General features: G+C 42.0%; 1 protein-coding gene across 2 annotated transcripts in view; it reads left to right on the forward strand.

Moving 5' to 3' along the window:
* LOC124883446 (SPRY domain-containing SOCS box protein 4-like) overlaps positions 1-12,654 on the forward strand; it is a 42,625-nt gene extending 29,971 nt beyond the window's left edge. For both annotated transcript variants that reach the window (XM_047390545.1, XM_047390544.1), the window contains exons 2-3: positions 4,351-5,226; positions 11,503-12,654. In XM_047390545.1, the coding sequence (XP_047246501.1) occupies positions 4,518-5,226; positions 11,503-11,630 (837 nt within the window). In that variant the 5' untranslated portion in view covers positions 4,351-4,517 and the 3' untranslated portion in view covers positions 11,631-12,654. The remainder of the gene's footprint in view (positions 1-4,350; positions 5,227-11,502) is intronic.
* The last annotated feature ends 2,183 nt before the right edge of the window (positions 12,655-14,837 follow it).

Raw genomic sequence — 14,837 nt, forward strand, 5'->3', positions numbered from 1 at the left:
CCAGGATGCTTCGATAGCGGCCTTTAGCTCATCCAGAGTGTTGGATCTTGAGTCTCTCAACGTTCTCTTCACAATATCCCACAGATTCTCTATGGGGTTCAGGTCAGGAGAGTTGGCAGGCCAATTGAGCACAGTGATACCATGGTCAGTAAACCATTTACCAGTGGTTTTGGCACTGTGAGCAGGTGACAGGTCGTGCTGAAAAATGAAATCTTCATCTCCATAAAGCTTTTCAGCAGATGGAAGCATGAAGTGCTCCAAAATCTCCTGATAGCTAGCTGCATTGACCCTGCCCTTGATAAAACACAGTGGACCAACACCAGCAGCTGACACGGCACCCCAGACCATCACTGACTGTGGGTACTTGACACTGGACTTCTGGCATTTTGGCATTTCCTTCTCCCCAGTCTTCCTCCAGACTCTGGCAGCTTGATTTCCGAATGACATGCAGAATTTGCTTTCATCCGAAAAAAGTACTTTGGACCACTGAGCAACAGTCCAGTGCTGCTTCTCTGTAGCCCAGGTCAGGCGCTTCTGCCGCTGTTTCTGGTTCAAAAGTGGCTTGACCTGGGGAATGTGGCACCTGTAGTCCATTTCCTGTACACGCCTGTGCACGGTGGCTCTGCATGTTTCTACTCCAGACTCAGTCCACTGCTTCCGCAGGTTCCCCAAGGTCTGGAATCAGCCCTTCTCCACAATCTTCCTCAGGGTCCGGTCACCTCTTCTCGTTGTGCAGCGTTTTCTGCAACACTTTTTCCTTCCCACAGACTTCCCACTGAGGTGCCTTGATACAGCACTCTGTGAACAGCCTATTTGTTCAGAAATGTCTTTCTGTGTCTTACCCTCTTGCTTGAGGGTGTCAATAGTGGCCTTCTGGACAGCAGTCAGGTCGGCAGTCTTACCCATGATTGGGGTTTTGAGTGATGAACCAGGCTGGGAGTTTTAAAGGCCTCAGGAATCTTTTGCAGGTGTTTAGAGTTAACTCGTTGATTCAGATGATTAGGTTCATAGCTCGTTTAGAGACCCTTTTAATGATATGCTAATTTTGTGAGATAGGAATTTTGGGTTTTCATGAGCTGTATGCCAAAATCATCCGTATTAAGACAATAAAAGACCTGAAATATTTCAGTTAGTGTGCAATGAATCTAAAATATATGAATGTTAAATTTTCATCATGACATTATGGAAAATAATGAACTTTATCACAATATGCTAATATTTTGAGAAGGACCTGTAATTGTTCTGAGAATCACAGTAGTTAAATTAAAACTTGAATTATTTATCATCTAGTCTAATAGAATCTATAATTTTCTGATTAGTAATCTCTAGTATATATTTTAATGATTAATTCATTGAAGAAACAAACATGTGCCTAAGCATACAAACTAAAAAAGAAATCAGTCGAAGAATGGATGGTACACTTAAGGTTTTCACTCATCATTTGGAGTTCTGTCCTCCTATTTTCTGAATTTGAAGAAACTTTGGAAAGGAAAAATGGAGAAATTCAAATGGGGCAAACATATCCATACAAGTTTTACATTAATACATGAAGCCATTTAACACAAGTCTGACTTTAAACACAAGTTTAAGTCAGAAAAACCTACTCTTAATTCAAAGCAGTTATCAGTCTAAGTCCAGACAAGAGTTAAAGACTAAAACTGTTTTAGTGAGGATTAATGGAAATTCATCAGACTGTCTAAAGTAAAGACATGATTTGAAGCCTTTTTTACAAGGAATCTGTCTGTACAACAGGATGAAAAAAACACTATACCTATGACAGCTCTTGCTTGATTTTGTTGTCTTTGATTTCTTTTTGGGTTTTTTTGTAATTATGCACAAGTTTAAATTTTTTTGTCCTGTTTTTTTGTTTCTGTTGTTGCATTTAGGCTCAAAGGCTGAGCTTTCTTTTATTTTTGTTTTTCATAATTTTCTCTTAAATGCGAGAGAATCCTCATTGACAAAAGAAAATGTTTCCTGTGGAAATGTGTTTTAAACAGGAAACGTGGCTTTAGACATTCAATTACCCCTAGTGTAATAAGAACTCCCTCTAAGGCAGAAGCTAAATATCTAATATAAAAGTAGCTTTATGGACTGTGACATGGTCTATTGCTGTCTAAAGCCATTCATGGGCCTGTTACAGCTTTATTAAATGTTTATACATGCCAACAGGTTAACCAATACTGTAACTGAGGATAGTTTATGAGTTAATTACATCAGTTGAGAAACTGGCCTTTTAGTTTAACCTAGAATTGCTCCATCATTTGTAATCTTCAGTGATGAAAAATTTAGAAGTCACTCTTGTTGGTTGCAGTTCAGTCATGAGACACAGTTCAGCAAATGATCCTCTGAGATTCTAACGCCTGAATACTTGTGTGCTGCTGTTGCCAAAACTGTTGTCCATTTGTCATGTCATCATGTCTTGCTTTCTCTTCTGATTTGAGATCTTCTCAGCCTAAACATTAAGTCACTATTTTTTGTGTTGTATTTTGTGTAAATGAAGACATTTTGTAGACCACTCTGGGTATACTAGGATTTTTTCTTAGAAATGTCAAATCATCTTTCTGTTCCATCCTTTTCTGAACATTTCAAGCTGTGGTGAGATGGGTCCATCTCTTAACCTTTTAAAGGTTCTGCCACAACACTGTTTGTCCCATGTAACAAAGACTCATTAAGAGTCGCTTATTCTATATATCAGTCCATTAAGAGATTATCACTCCAGCCCTGGACCAACAAGTAGATCCAAACTTGTAAAAAAATGTGAAGTGGTTATTTAAAACTGTACGTGATGCTGAAGGTGGTACTTGATCACTGATGATGCTTGGTGTTTGTGGACATATGACACCTAAACTAAAAACCCCAAGTTGTCATTGTTCTCCCTGTAAAGTCAATTGATAATTATAAGTAAAATGTTGTTTAAAAGACAGGATATACACCCCCCCCCCACACACACACACCACACACACACACACACACACATACACACACAGTGTGTCTGGTAATCAGACTATGATGTCCTCCTTTATGCTTTCAGGATCATGAGATCAGAATAATATGAAAGATTGACCTTTTTCTGTTGCTACAACATGATAGTGTCAGTTTATCAGTTAGAGGCCATGCTAATATCATAGGACAGTAGATCCACTGAACCACATTTAGTCCCTGCCTGTTTCTCATCTGGGCCTTAAGTAGAAATCAGTCTCCATCTTAGGTTTGTTTTTTTTTAGCTGAAGCCATCAGTAATGAACTTTTAATTTGGAATGATGTAGGATAAAGGGGTTAATTCCAGTCACTGTACTTTCCCTGGAAGAACCATGTGGAGTTTCCTCTAAAACCACAGGGGATTGTGAAACATTAGAATGTTTGCAGATACAAAGCGAACAAGAAGTTCTGTTGGTGCAGCAGGTTTTAAGCAGCTTAGTCATATCAAACCACACTGCAATGTTTATGTCTGAAAGTAGCCAACAGCTTTTAGTTTTCTCCTAAAGCTTTTTTCTTATAAAATATAAATTTCTTTACATTTTATAAAGTTCAGATTAGCTGGAGCTGTGCAGAGGACATTGTTTGAATTAATCTAAAGCAATCGGTTTGTAATCTTATAGCTGTATAATTAACTAGGTATTGGTTGGTTTAATACCAGCCCATATATAATATCTTGAGGAAAAGTATCTTTCATTCATTCAACAGTTTCAGAATATAAAGCCAGCATGAACATAATACAAGTTAAAATATCATATTAAAACATGGATATCTAGAAACTGACTGGGAGTGAGCAGTAGACATTACGTGTTCCAACAAATCAGCACTTTTTTTTTTTATTCATTTTGTTCTGTTTTTTTTTGTAGAGTAACATGTCTTAACAAACTGGTTAGTCAGGCTGTCTGCTCCAGTAGAGCCTGCAGTCAACTGTTTAACAGACATGTCCCTTATGGCTTATTAGCTACTGTTTTAAAACAGCGGTACCTCAGTAAAAATGAGTGGCATACCTTCAGTTTCCTCACTATAACTGGAAATGTTTCTGCTCACAAAAAACATGTAAGCAAGGAAAAAGTGTTCTTTAAACCAGCTGACTGGGAGTGTGCAGCAACAGGTGGTGGAGGGGTGAACCCTTATGTTACTCTGCTCTAGTCTGTGAAAACCCCTACCACTCTGCCACATTGTCAGTCATTAAAAGCTTTTTACACTGTAGGAATGGTTTGAAGAAAGATTTTCCAGTAACTAGCCCATGGCAATGTGCAACAACGCCTGTTTTAAGTAAAACAATAAAACTGGTGACAAAAGATTTTTCTAATTACTTTGGACCTCTCAATTCTGAACCACAAATTAAGATTGTGTCTTTGTGTGTGTTTTCAGGTTTTTGGTGCCCTCAGGCTGAAAACCGCATCTGTCTAGCAGCATCTTTCCACACTGGTCATGCAGCATCTCTGTACGCCCATGAGGTAACGTCCGGACCTACTGGCCCCTCATCACCACCCTTTGTCCCTCCCCTCTGTCTCATCCTCCCTTGGATCCCCTAAGCCATGGGCCAAAAGATCTCTGGCAGCATCAAGTCAGTGGATGTACGTGGGGAGCCCTCATTTCGCCCAGTGCGTCGCGAACTACGTGGTCCAGATTTTTGTCGGCCCCCCAGACTAGATTTATTGCTCGACATGCCGCCAGCAAACCCTGAGACACAACTTCGCCACGCCTGGAACTCTGACGACCGATCGCTCAATGTCTTCGTCAAGGAGGACGACAAGCTGACATTTCACAGGCACCCTGTCGCTCAGAGCACAGACTGCATTCGAGGGAGGATAGGCTACACCAGGGGCCTTCATGTGTGGAGGATTCACTGGCCAGCCAGACAGAGAGGCACTCATGCTGTAGTAGGGGTGGCTACTGCTGAAGCAGCTTTACACTCGGTGGGTTACACGGCCCTTGTGGGCTCAGACGCTGAATCCTGGGGGTGGGACCTTGGCCGGAACAGACTTTACCACGATGGAAAGAACAGACCTGGTAACTCTTTGGCCCCCACATACCCCAGTTTCCTGGAGCCAGACGAGTCGTTTGTACTCCCAGACTGCCTGACAGTAATATTGGACATGGACGAAGGGACACTGAGTTTTATGGTGGATGGACAATATCTGGGAGTGGCCTTCAGGGGGCTAAAAGGAAAGAAACTGTATCCCATCGTCAGTGCAGTCTGGGGGCACTGTGAAGTGTCAATCCGCTACGTCAATGGACTTGATCGTAAGTACCACACTGATGCACAAAAACAGAATATTTCACAAGCCACTGTGGGTGAAAGGTTGTTTTTCCTTTGCAGTTTTCTCTTCTTCACCAACTGTATTAGCTGTCACATAGAATCCCTTTGAAATACATTGATGTTTGTAATGTGATGAAATGAGTAAAATTTGAATCCTTTTGCAAGGCACTGTACATTTCCTTCCTCAGCTGATGATGCATCAATATTTAACTCTCTAGATTCTCCCTCTTAGTTTTGTAATCCTTTCACATTCTTGTTCCTCTCCACCTCTCCCCCACTAAGCCACTTTTATTCTTCTCATGCTGTTAAACTTTTCTTATCTCTATTCACAGAAAACCACAGTGAATGTAATTTTGATCTCCTTTAGACTCTACATTGACCAGTAATACTGACACATGACCTGGTCTTGAAGTAACCGAGGCTCACTCATACCAGGGAAGCTATGTTTTCCATTTCACCAACCTTGGCCGATGTAATGGCAGCATGCTGGGTCAAAGCGGTTTACATGATTTTTGAGGGATGGTCTGACATCCTTGTCCTCCCCTTTTGCAAATGAATCCTATTTGACTGAGCTGTCTTTGTGTCTTATATCCATCTAACCAGTTTTTTATGTCTCCTCTATTCTTCCTTTCCAACACTAATCCTTTCTTTCACTAATTAAACGACCGATTGTGGTGGCAGGTTGCTGTGGAAACAGTTTAGCTCACTTTTGTGGCTTGATGGGTGATTTAATTGATGATGTTGGAAGCCTCCTTTGTAGCTTTATGACCACAGGATTGCTTTTTGTTGTATTTTTGTAGTTGAGGGCTGCCATTCTCTGCCATCACTCTAGAGTTAATCCAAAGTCATGCTAAAACGAACATTTTCAGCAGGACTTTCATTTACACATGGCACAAATGTTTGACAGTTGCCGTACCTGAAATTGTGGAGGTGCGCCATATATGATTGTCAAGGCAAACACAGGCAGTTGTGGTGCTATAAAAAGATTTTATTCATTTTTTCTTCGCTAGTGGTGGCGTGTCCACACCTTTAGGGTGACACATACACCTGTGATGTTAGAACTACGACAGACGGCCCGAATAGTGTTTTTAATTTAATGCATAAACATGACTGGAGGCCTGTACCTGAAACTGCTACCCCGGTGCATATTTCTGAATTGGTCACGGCAGAAACACCGGGTGGCAGTTCTAAGCTTGACATAACTGGGTGGTGCTGTCAGACATAATGACCTACTGTGTGTGCGACACCCACACCTCAAAGATTCATTGAGCTCCATGTGTGAAAGTGAGAGAAACGGGAATGAACTCTCACCACTTGGCTGTAAGCGCTCTCACCTGACTGAGGACAGACAAACTGACGCGCCACCATTGCAGAGCTTATATCCCCTTCCTCTGCTTTGTTCTCAATGAGGTGTGAGGTGTGCATGTCCACCAGCCTGCCTGTGAGGATGTCTGGTCCAGTGGTGCATCCGACGCACTCTCCTTTCTTTAAGCACACTTTCCCACACTCCATCGTGTCTTTGGTATGCCATAAACCTGTCAGAAACTGCTCACTGGCTGTTTCAGAAGAAATGTGAGAAAGGGAAGATTGCACATATTGACAGCTGCATGATGGACTTGAGGAACGAGAAGGATGAAGAAGGTGTGAAAAGGCTCGCCATTCAACCGAAGAAAGAAATGAGCTCGGATGAATTATTTGGTCTTACTATTCATTCTGCTTCAGGGAGGAGCTTCAAGTATAGAGGGTGAGAAGTTGGCTGCTGTGGACAGACACCACAAATTATTTTCTTTTTAATGTTCATAATCTGACAAATAAGCTGTTTACCTACTTAGATTGAAGTTCCCTGAACCAACATGTCCAGTCCAAAGTTTCTCTCCAGCACTGCGTGTTATTTTGAATAATGTAAAGAGGTATTGTTGCAGCAGTGTTCTGCAGTGCAGGAAGTTGGTGGACTGCAGCAGACGTGTCAAATACCCTCCAATTGACATTTCTATGTGACATGTGTTGGATCTGCTATGTAATGTCTCAATTAAAAGCTTGTGGTACAAACTGAGCCCAGCTGAAATGACTTTTCAACCACAACAGAGACCACTCACGGCACCATCACTCTGTTGGGCCATTTGAGGGAGTGTGTACCTCTAGTGTGTACCTCCCGTCGGTGCTCATCAATTTGTCTGACAGGGCCATTTGTCGCCCTAGGCAACCCTTACCATGGAGACCGGCTTGTGTCAGCAGTGATTGGCTGGTTTTCAGTCTGTAGAATCATCACCACTCTGCCGCCCTCAGGAGAATCTCTGCCAAGTGATGCAAGTGTTCGTGGTAGCATCACTGCAAGCAACAGTGATTCACCTCCAAAGAGGAGATTTTACATGAAGCGATAATAACTTTCTATTTAATCAGAGGAGGCATATGCAGCGCTGCATTAGTCTGAAAACTAACAGTTCTGAAATCAGTGTGATGTTACACTAGTAGAATGGAGCAATGCTCATATTTGATGTCTGCAATTTATAGTTTCAGAATATTTTTATCAGCGTAGCTGCAGATCTGTAGCCTGATATTTAAGCCAACACTCGGATCTATGGATTTGTAATAAATGTGTCACTTTCAGTGCATGTATCACATGTGCATCTGTGACTTTACAGTCCTCATGAGGATGTGGTTACCATGGAAACCATCCATATGTTAGACCTGTTTTGGTTACTGTAGACCACCTGTTGGGTGCTGTTAGCCCCAACACAGGCATGCAGGTGCACTGAGCTCTCGGGATCTATTTTATAAGCTCAAATTTGAGCCGGTTAACGAGTCTTATTTCCTATCCTGGCGTCTGTGTGATTGAGCATCTGCTTGTCTTTATAGAGAAAGGCCAATGAAATCTTAGTGATGTAATGTTATGGAAATGCTGCACAAAAAATTTGTCCAGTTACATCTTTGTCACCAGTTGAAGCAGTAATTGAGAAGCTGGTTGGATTAAACCAATTAACTGTACACATTAGTGTAAGTGGTCTTTAAAGCATGTTCATGTGGCTGTTAATTCATTTGCATTATGTCCCTCAGGTTCCCCTAACGTTTCATCTTGTACATATCAGTGACATGAATCCAGCTTCTTTACATCCGTCAACTGCTGGGTTTCTTACTCAACGATGCATTCAAAGGTCTTCTAAACAAACCGTGGTGAAAAAGTGACTTGAGTTCACTGTGACATGCAAAGAAAGCAACAAGGCGAAGTATGAAAACAAAAAGAATCCTTTCTTGAATGAAAAGCTGATGCTGCAGAATGATTTCTGCTAGAGCCCTGTTCAGAGTTAGTTTCTGATTCTCATCCAAGCCTCACCTGAGAGAAGCTGCTGTTTCCTCTCTGCTGACTCCACCGTTCGGTGATCACGCAGCCACAGGGACAGCACTTTGTACCCGGAGGGATGGCTGGGGTCTCCTGACAGGCTCCCTTTCTCCAGAAATAGTTCAGCCAGTCACAGAGGAGGCTTGTTGGGTCTTATGTGTGTGCTCATAATTTGTTTTCTTTTTAGAAATTATTTCTGCCATAGCAAACATTTTACTGTTCAGATGGACCTTTCTCAAAGTGCACATTTTCACTTTTTGCAGTAATGAAGCACAGATGCATCAATAGTTACTGCATCCTTTGTAATGAAGCTTTTGTGCATCTGGCTTCATGACTAACTGGGAAGCTTAATGAAAGGACTGCTAAGCAGCATGACGAAGCTGACTCATCCTTGATGTCTCTCTTGTCACAAGTGAAACTATGGCTGGAGTGAGATTTCATTACAGGTGCCGTCATGGTGATGAGATGTTAAAACGGTGGTCTGTTCCCCTAAGAAGGCTTCATTCCAGGCTTGCTTACTACAAGAGTTATTCACATTTACTCCTTAACACTTACAGTGGCAAATATTATCATTTATAAGTAAATTCAGGACTCTTGTTCTTTAGATGTATTAAAAAAAAACATGCTGCTCTGCTGCCTAAAGGCCAAATGTGCTTTGCGGAGTTCAGTAGTCCCTGAAGGTTAATGGAAACCAAAGAAACTTTTATCAGTGGTCACCCGGTTGGTCAGGTGTGTAATAATGTCTTCATGCCTCGTCTCGCGTCCTTCAGACTGTGTGCTGCTGAAATCAGTGCAGCAGGAGCTGTGCTCGGCCAGGTGGCGGATCCTAGAGGTGAAGCTGATCGTTGGTAAACGGGCAGCAGTCTGTCTGACATCCTGACACGACTCGCCTTTCAGAATCAGAAGGTTGTCAGCCAATCCTGCAGACACTCATTAACTAGAGCAATGATGCGTTCACATGCCAGATATTGTAGTTGATAAGTCCTGGCAGGAAACTTGGTTGAAATGAGGTAGGAAGAAGGTGGAGATGAGCTTTATGTAGTCACTGATACTGCACCATTTTTACCTTTTTATCATCTTTTCATGTTGGAAGTCTGATCTAACACCAGGTGATTTGGAGTCAAAGTTAACAGTTGTATTGCTCCTTTGAAGGATTTTCTCCTTACCTTGTGTTCTTGTCACCTCTGGATCTGTGCTCCTCCATTTGCCCGTCACTTTGCTGCTAATACACTTACATTTCCCTACTGAGGGAGACGTCAATGTATTATATTAGGATTTTAGGGGATAGGCCAACACAAAGTTCATTATTGGGGAAATGGAGGATTTTAACAAGTTAAGGTCTTAAAAGTGTGACGTATTCAGCCCCTGAGTCAGTTGCTGGTAGAATAATCTTTTGATGCAAGTCTTTAAGCCTGTCATCCACCAGCTTTGGATATTTACAAACTACATTTTTTTATCCACAGTATAGTTTCAGCTGAGTCAGATTGGAAGGAGAGTGTCTGTCTATGAAAAGCAGCTCCTGAATCCTCCCACAGATTTTCAATTGGTTTTAGTTTCTTCTTCAGCTTCTTACAGGTTTTCTTCCAGCACTGTCCTGTATTCAGCTCCATCCATCTTCCCATCAACTGTGACCAGCTTCCCTGTCCCTGCTAAAGAAAAAAGGACAATGCTGTCACTTTCTCGGTTCATAGTCAGGGTGGTGTGTTTAGAGCCATGCACAGTGTGACTCTTCCACAACATAGTGTTTTTCATGCTAAAACGTTCTCAATTAGAGGACCATCCTCCACATTTTTGCAGTGTCCCTTCATGGCTTGTTGTTGGCTGAAAATTGATTTTCTTTGACTTTCTTCTTACCGTTCTTCCAGAGAGGCAAGAGTTGGGAACTGCACATCTAATAGCTGTCCTGTCAACAGATCCTGCCTCCCAAGCTGTAGATTTCTGCAGCTCCTCCAGTTATCATGGCTCTCTTAGCTGCTTCTGTAATCATCCTCTCCTTGCTCACCCTGTCAGTTTAGGTGGAAGGCTATGGATAATTCTGGTTTTAGCTCTTAAATTGACATTCAAGTGTAGCAGTGCCTTACTCCATCTGCCTCGTGCTGGCCATTAAGACTTCCTCTGTGAACTATATGCTGGAATCTCTGCAGTGAGGTGGAGCCCCTCTAACCAACTCACCTCTCAACAGCCTTCATTTGTTGCCTGGACCTGGAGCTCATTGTGTAAATGTCTAAATGATGCGGTTACGTCCTCTGACCTATAGGGGGCTCTCTTCCTTGGAAGGAGTTATCTGTTTTTCTCATGTTTGTTTGCAGGCCTGCTGTTACTCCTCATCCACAGATGCGTCCCTTCTCTGTGGGCATCTGTTTCTGGTTGATTGAGAAACTCTGTGTACTGAATGTCAGATAATAATGCTGTGGTTAATCTTGTTTAGGTCAATTGTTGAGTGTTGGAGATTTTGTGTTAGATGGGAAGTTTGATAGGCATTCTTTGAGCTGAGTTTTCTCCAGCCAGCCAGTTTATGTATTGTTCTTTGGTTTTTGTTAGATGAGACCTGTTTTATTTATTAGCCAGAAGGGGTATTTTTGTCTGTTTGGGCCTTGGAGACCCTGACGTTCATTGCTTCCCAAATCTTCAAGTCCTGTGTGAACTCTGAGTTGGGGAAATAAATCCTTTATTTTACGCGGAGTTTTATCTAGTAGTTTTAAGTTTGTTTGTTGATTAATTTACTTCATGTTGTGTTACTCCAAATAACATTTGTAACATATGCACTGAGGAAATTTAGCAGAGGTCCCCTATAGTTGTGAAGTGTGGTATATAGTCTGGCTGTGATCAGGGCTTTGGTGGGACCAAACTGGATCCTGGAGTAGATGCTTACTGCAGCTCGGTTTGGACTCTAACTATGTGTCTCTTGTTCTCTCCTTCTCAGCGGAGCCCCTCCCCCTCATGGATCTGTGCAGGCGAGTAGCTCGGCTCGCTCTGGGTCGGGAACGCATCCATCACATCGAGACGCTTCCACTGCCCCAGACCCTGAAAAACTACCTCCAGTACCAGTGACTGCCCTCCTTCACATGCACACACAGAGATCCAGGCGGGGCAACGCTGAGGCCTGCTTGTTGCCTCCTGCTGATGTAACACAGCAAAGTTGACCATAAATAGGCGGTTCGGAGTGCAGTGAGTGGGGGATTGTTTACACCTTTAGGAAGTTTTCGGTTTGGATGTTATCGCTTGGTTTTAACCTTTTTTTAATGGTTATATTCTGACTTTTTTCCCTTAGATGTTATTAAAGGTGCTGATGAGATGATTTGATTAGCATCAAGCTAAAATGAAGACACACAGTCAAACCACATGTCTAGCCACAGTCAGAACGGCCTTACACACTGTGGTTTCCACAAACGCTATGCTCTGCATAGACTCTGCTGAGGAAGCTTCCTCAGACATGTTGGTGTTTATGTTTGTGTTCCCAACAGCACAGCAGGCTCCTGTGGGGACACAACACTCCCAAGAGAGAGTGTCCTCACACACATACACTGTTCTATTTTTGTTCGTGCGCACACACAGATATATACCTATACAATGAATGGAAACATAGCATGCACTGTCTGTAGCAAGAACACACAACGGTGTAGAAAGCAGCACCTCCAAACTGGTTTGAATGTTTGAAATCTTCTCTCTCTCCTGTCAGCTCATCTCTCAGTGCATCTCTATCACTTCCTCCAGTTTGACATTTCCTCTGCCAGGTTCATTGAACTAGGACTGCAGACACAGTTATCCTGCTCTTAAGCAGAAGATGAAGCTGTATCTTCGGCTGCTAACGTGCCTGCTCCACTACGGCAAGCATTCATATAAAAAGCACACTACATTCTGTCACAACGTTGGAAATGCTGCTTTTTTTTTTAACCCATACATTTCATTGTCTTACTGTTAGTTTTTATCTCTGATTTACAATTTGAAATTTCTTTTTAATGAATTTTGAAATATGTCTGTGGGACATATCTCGTATGCACAGATTTGAAGAATGTGCTGCCACGAAAATCTTTTTAAATGTGAATAAAAAATAAACTCTGCTAAAAAAAACCAACAGGTTCTGTTTGAACGTTTTTTGATTGTTGGGGTTAGAAGAGATGTTATTGCAACTGTTCTCGTGAAGCCCAGCCATGAATTAAAATTGATGAAACTTTGCTTCACTGAAATTTGGCTGCCGCAGCGTCTTGTACACTTCACGCAATAGATGGCATCATGACAAAATGATGTGGAAATATTAAAGCAACCTCTCAAGTTATCAGCCAGAGACTTGAAGCTTGGGTACAAATGGGTCTTACAGATGGGCAATGACGCCAAGCATATCACCACAATAGTTTCAGAGTGCCTTACGGTCAAAATGGTCGATGTTTTTGGAGTGGCCATCACAGTCCTGATCTTAATCCCATACATTGTTGGCAGAGCTGGTTATACAAGGTGGTCTGTAAACTTGACTCTTAAACAGCGGTTCTGTCAGAAGGGATAGCCTAAAATTTAGCAAACTATTGACAGAAGCTTGAAGGATACCTGAAACTTTGGTTAAAAAAAAAAGTTGTACTAAAAGGCAAATTCTGTCAAATGCTAAGAAGATGTAAATGTCTGACTTTGTAAAAGTAGAAAAAACCCATCTCATTCTGGCATTTAGATCTCTCCTACATGACCTTTGTCTGTGGGGCGTAGCAGGTCATATGAAAGGTAGCCAGGTAGGTGTAGCAGCCAGTAGTCTCTTACTACATAACTCTGAAAGGTTTTTTGGAACACACAAAAATAGGTTTTGACATTTTTTTTTATTAAACTGGTGACACCGCTGGATTGTGGCAGATTACATTGCACAACATAGACCAGCAACAGGTGCTGGGAATTGACCATTAAAAACACCAAGTTGGAAACCAAGGAATGAAATGGGACATATCTACTTTTAATAGATGTAAGGTATTTATTGATCCCCAGGTGGTGGAATTCAATTAAGTTTATTTATATAGCGCTAATTCACAACACGTCTCAAGGCACTTCACAACAGTCAGGTACATACATTCCAATTAATCCTAATCATTGAACAGTGCAGTCAGATTCAGTTATTTATTCAAACTGGATAAAAAGTTTTTCTGTCTAAGGAAACCCAGCAGATTGCATCCAGTCAGTGACTTGCAGCATTCACTCCTCCTGGATGAGCATGTAGAGACAGTGGACAGTCACTGGTGTTGACTTTGCAGCAATCCCTCATACTGAACATGCATGTAGTGACAGTGGAGAGGAAAAACTCCCTTTTAACAGGAAGAAACCTCCAGCAGAACCAGGCTCAGTATGAGCGGCCATCTGCCACGACCGACTGGGGGTTTGAGAGAACAGAGCAGAGACACAAAGAGAACAAAGAAGCACTGATCCAGGAGTACTTTCTATGGAAGGAAAAGTAAATGTTAATGGATGTTGCTCCTTTAGTTGTTTCATCTAGAAAGAAAGAACAGATTAACTCTGAGCCAGTTTTCAAGGTTAGAGTCTGAAAGAGAGCACATATAATTAGTTACAGTTAAGCTCAGTCAACTGCAATGTCTAGGAGAGAGAAAGGGTTAAACACTGAAAGACAGGGCCATGTGGATCATCGGTAGAGGGGGAGCATTAAGTTGTTGCCAGCAGAAGCTTGGATGATGCCCCCCTCCAGAAAGGTGTCACAGGCAGACACAGAGTCAGGCCAGGTGTAGCTTCTAGGAAGAGAAAAGAAAGAGAACATAAAGTTAAAAGCTGAAATAACAGCTAATAATGCAAAAATGGAGAGTAGTGGTCATTATGTCCTCCACCAGCCTAAGCCTATAGCAGCATAACTACAGAGATAGTTTGTTTATTTATTTATATAGCACCTATTTGCAACAATGTCGTCTCAAGGCACCCCACAAAGAGTCCGGAATGGCGCGGGGCCGCCGGGGAGGCCAGACCAAACCACCAGACCAATTCAGTTGTTACATCACTTAATACACAATACAAGAAAACAATGAGAAAGTAATAACAGTGGCAATAATGGTACTAGTGTAGGAATAATACTACTAGTAGTAATGCAGTAGTAGTACTATAGTACCAATAATGGTAATCAAAACACTAAAAACCAATATCCATATAAAGAGAACACAGGGTACCACCGACTAGTAGAGAAGATCTTTAGCAGTTTGTGACACTGAAAGACCTCAACCTCCTCAGAAAGAACAGTCTACTGTATTTTCTTGTTGGGAGTGTCAGTGTTATGCAACCAGT

Source organism: Girardinichthys multiradiatus, chromosome 18, assembly GCF_021462225.1.
Source record: "Girardinichthys multiradiatus isolate DD_20200921_A chromosome 18, DD_fGirMul_XY1, whole genome shotgun sequence".
Taxonomy (NCBI): Eukaryota; Metazoa; Chordata; class Actinopteri; order Cyprinodontiformes; family Goodeidae; genus Girardinichthys; species Girardinichthys multiradiatus.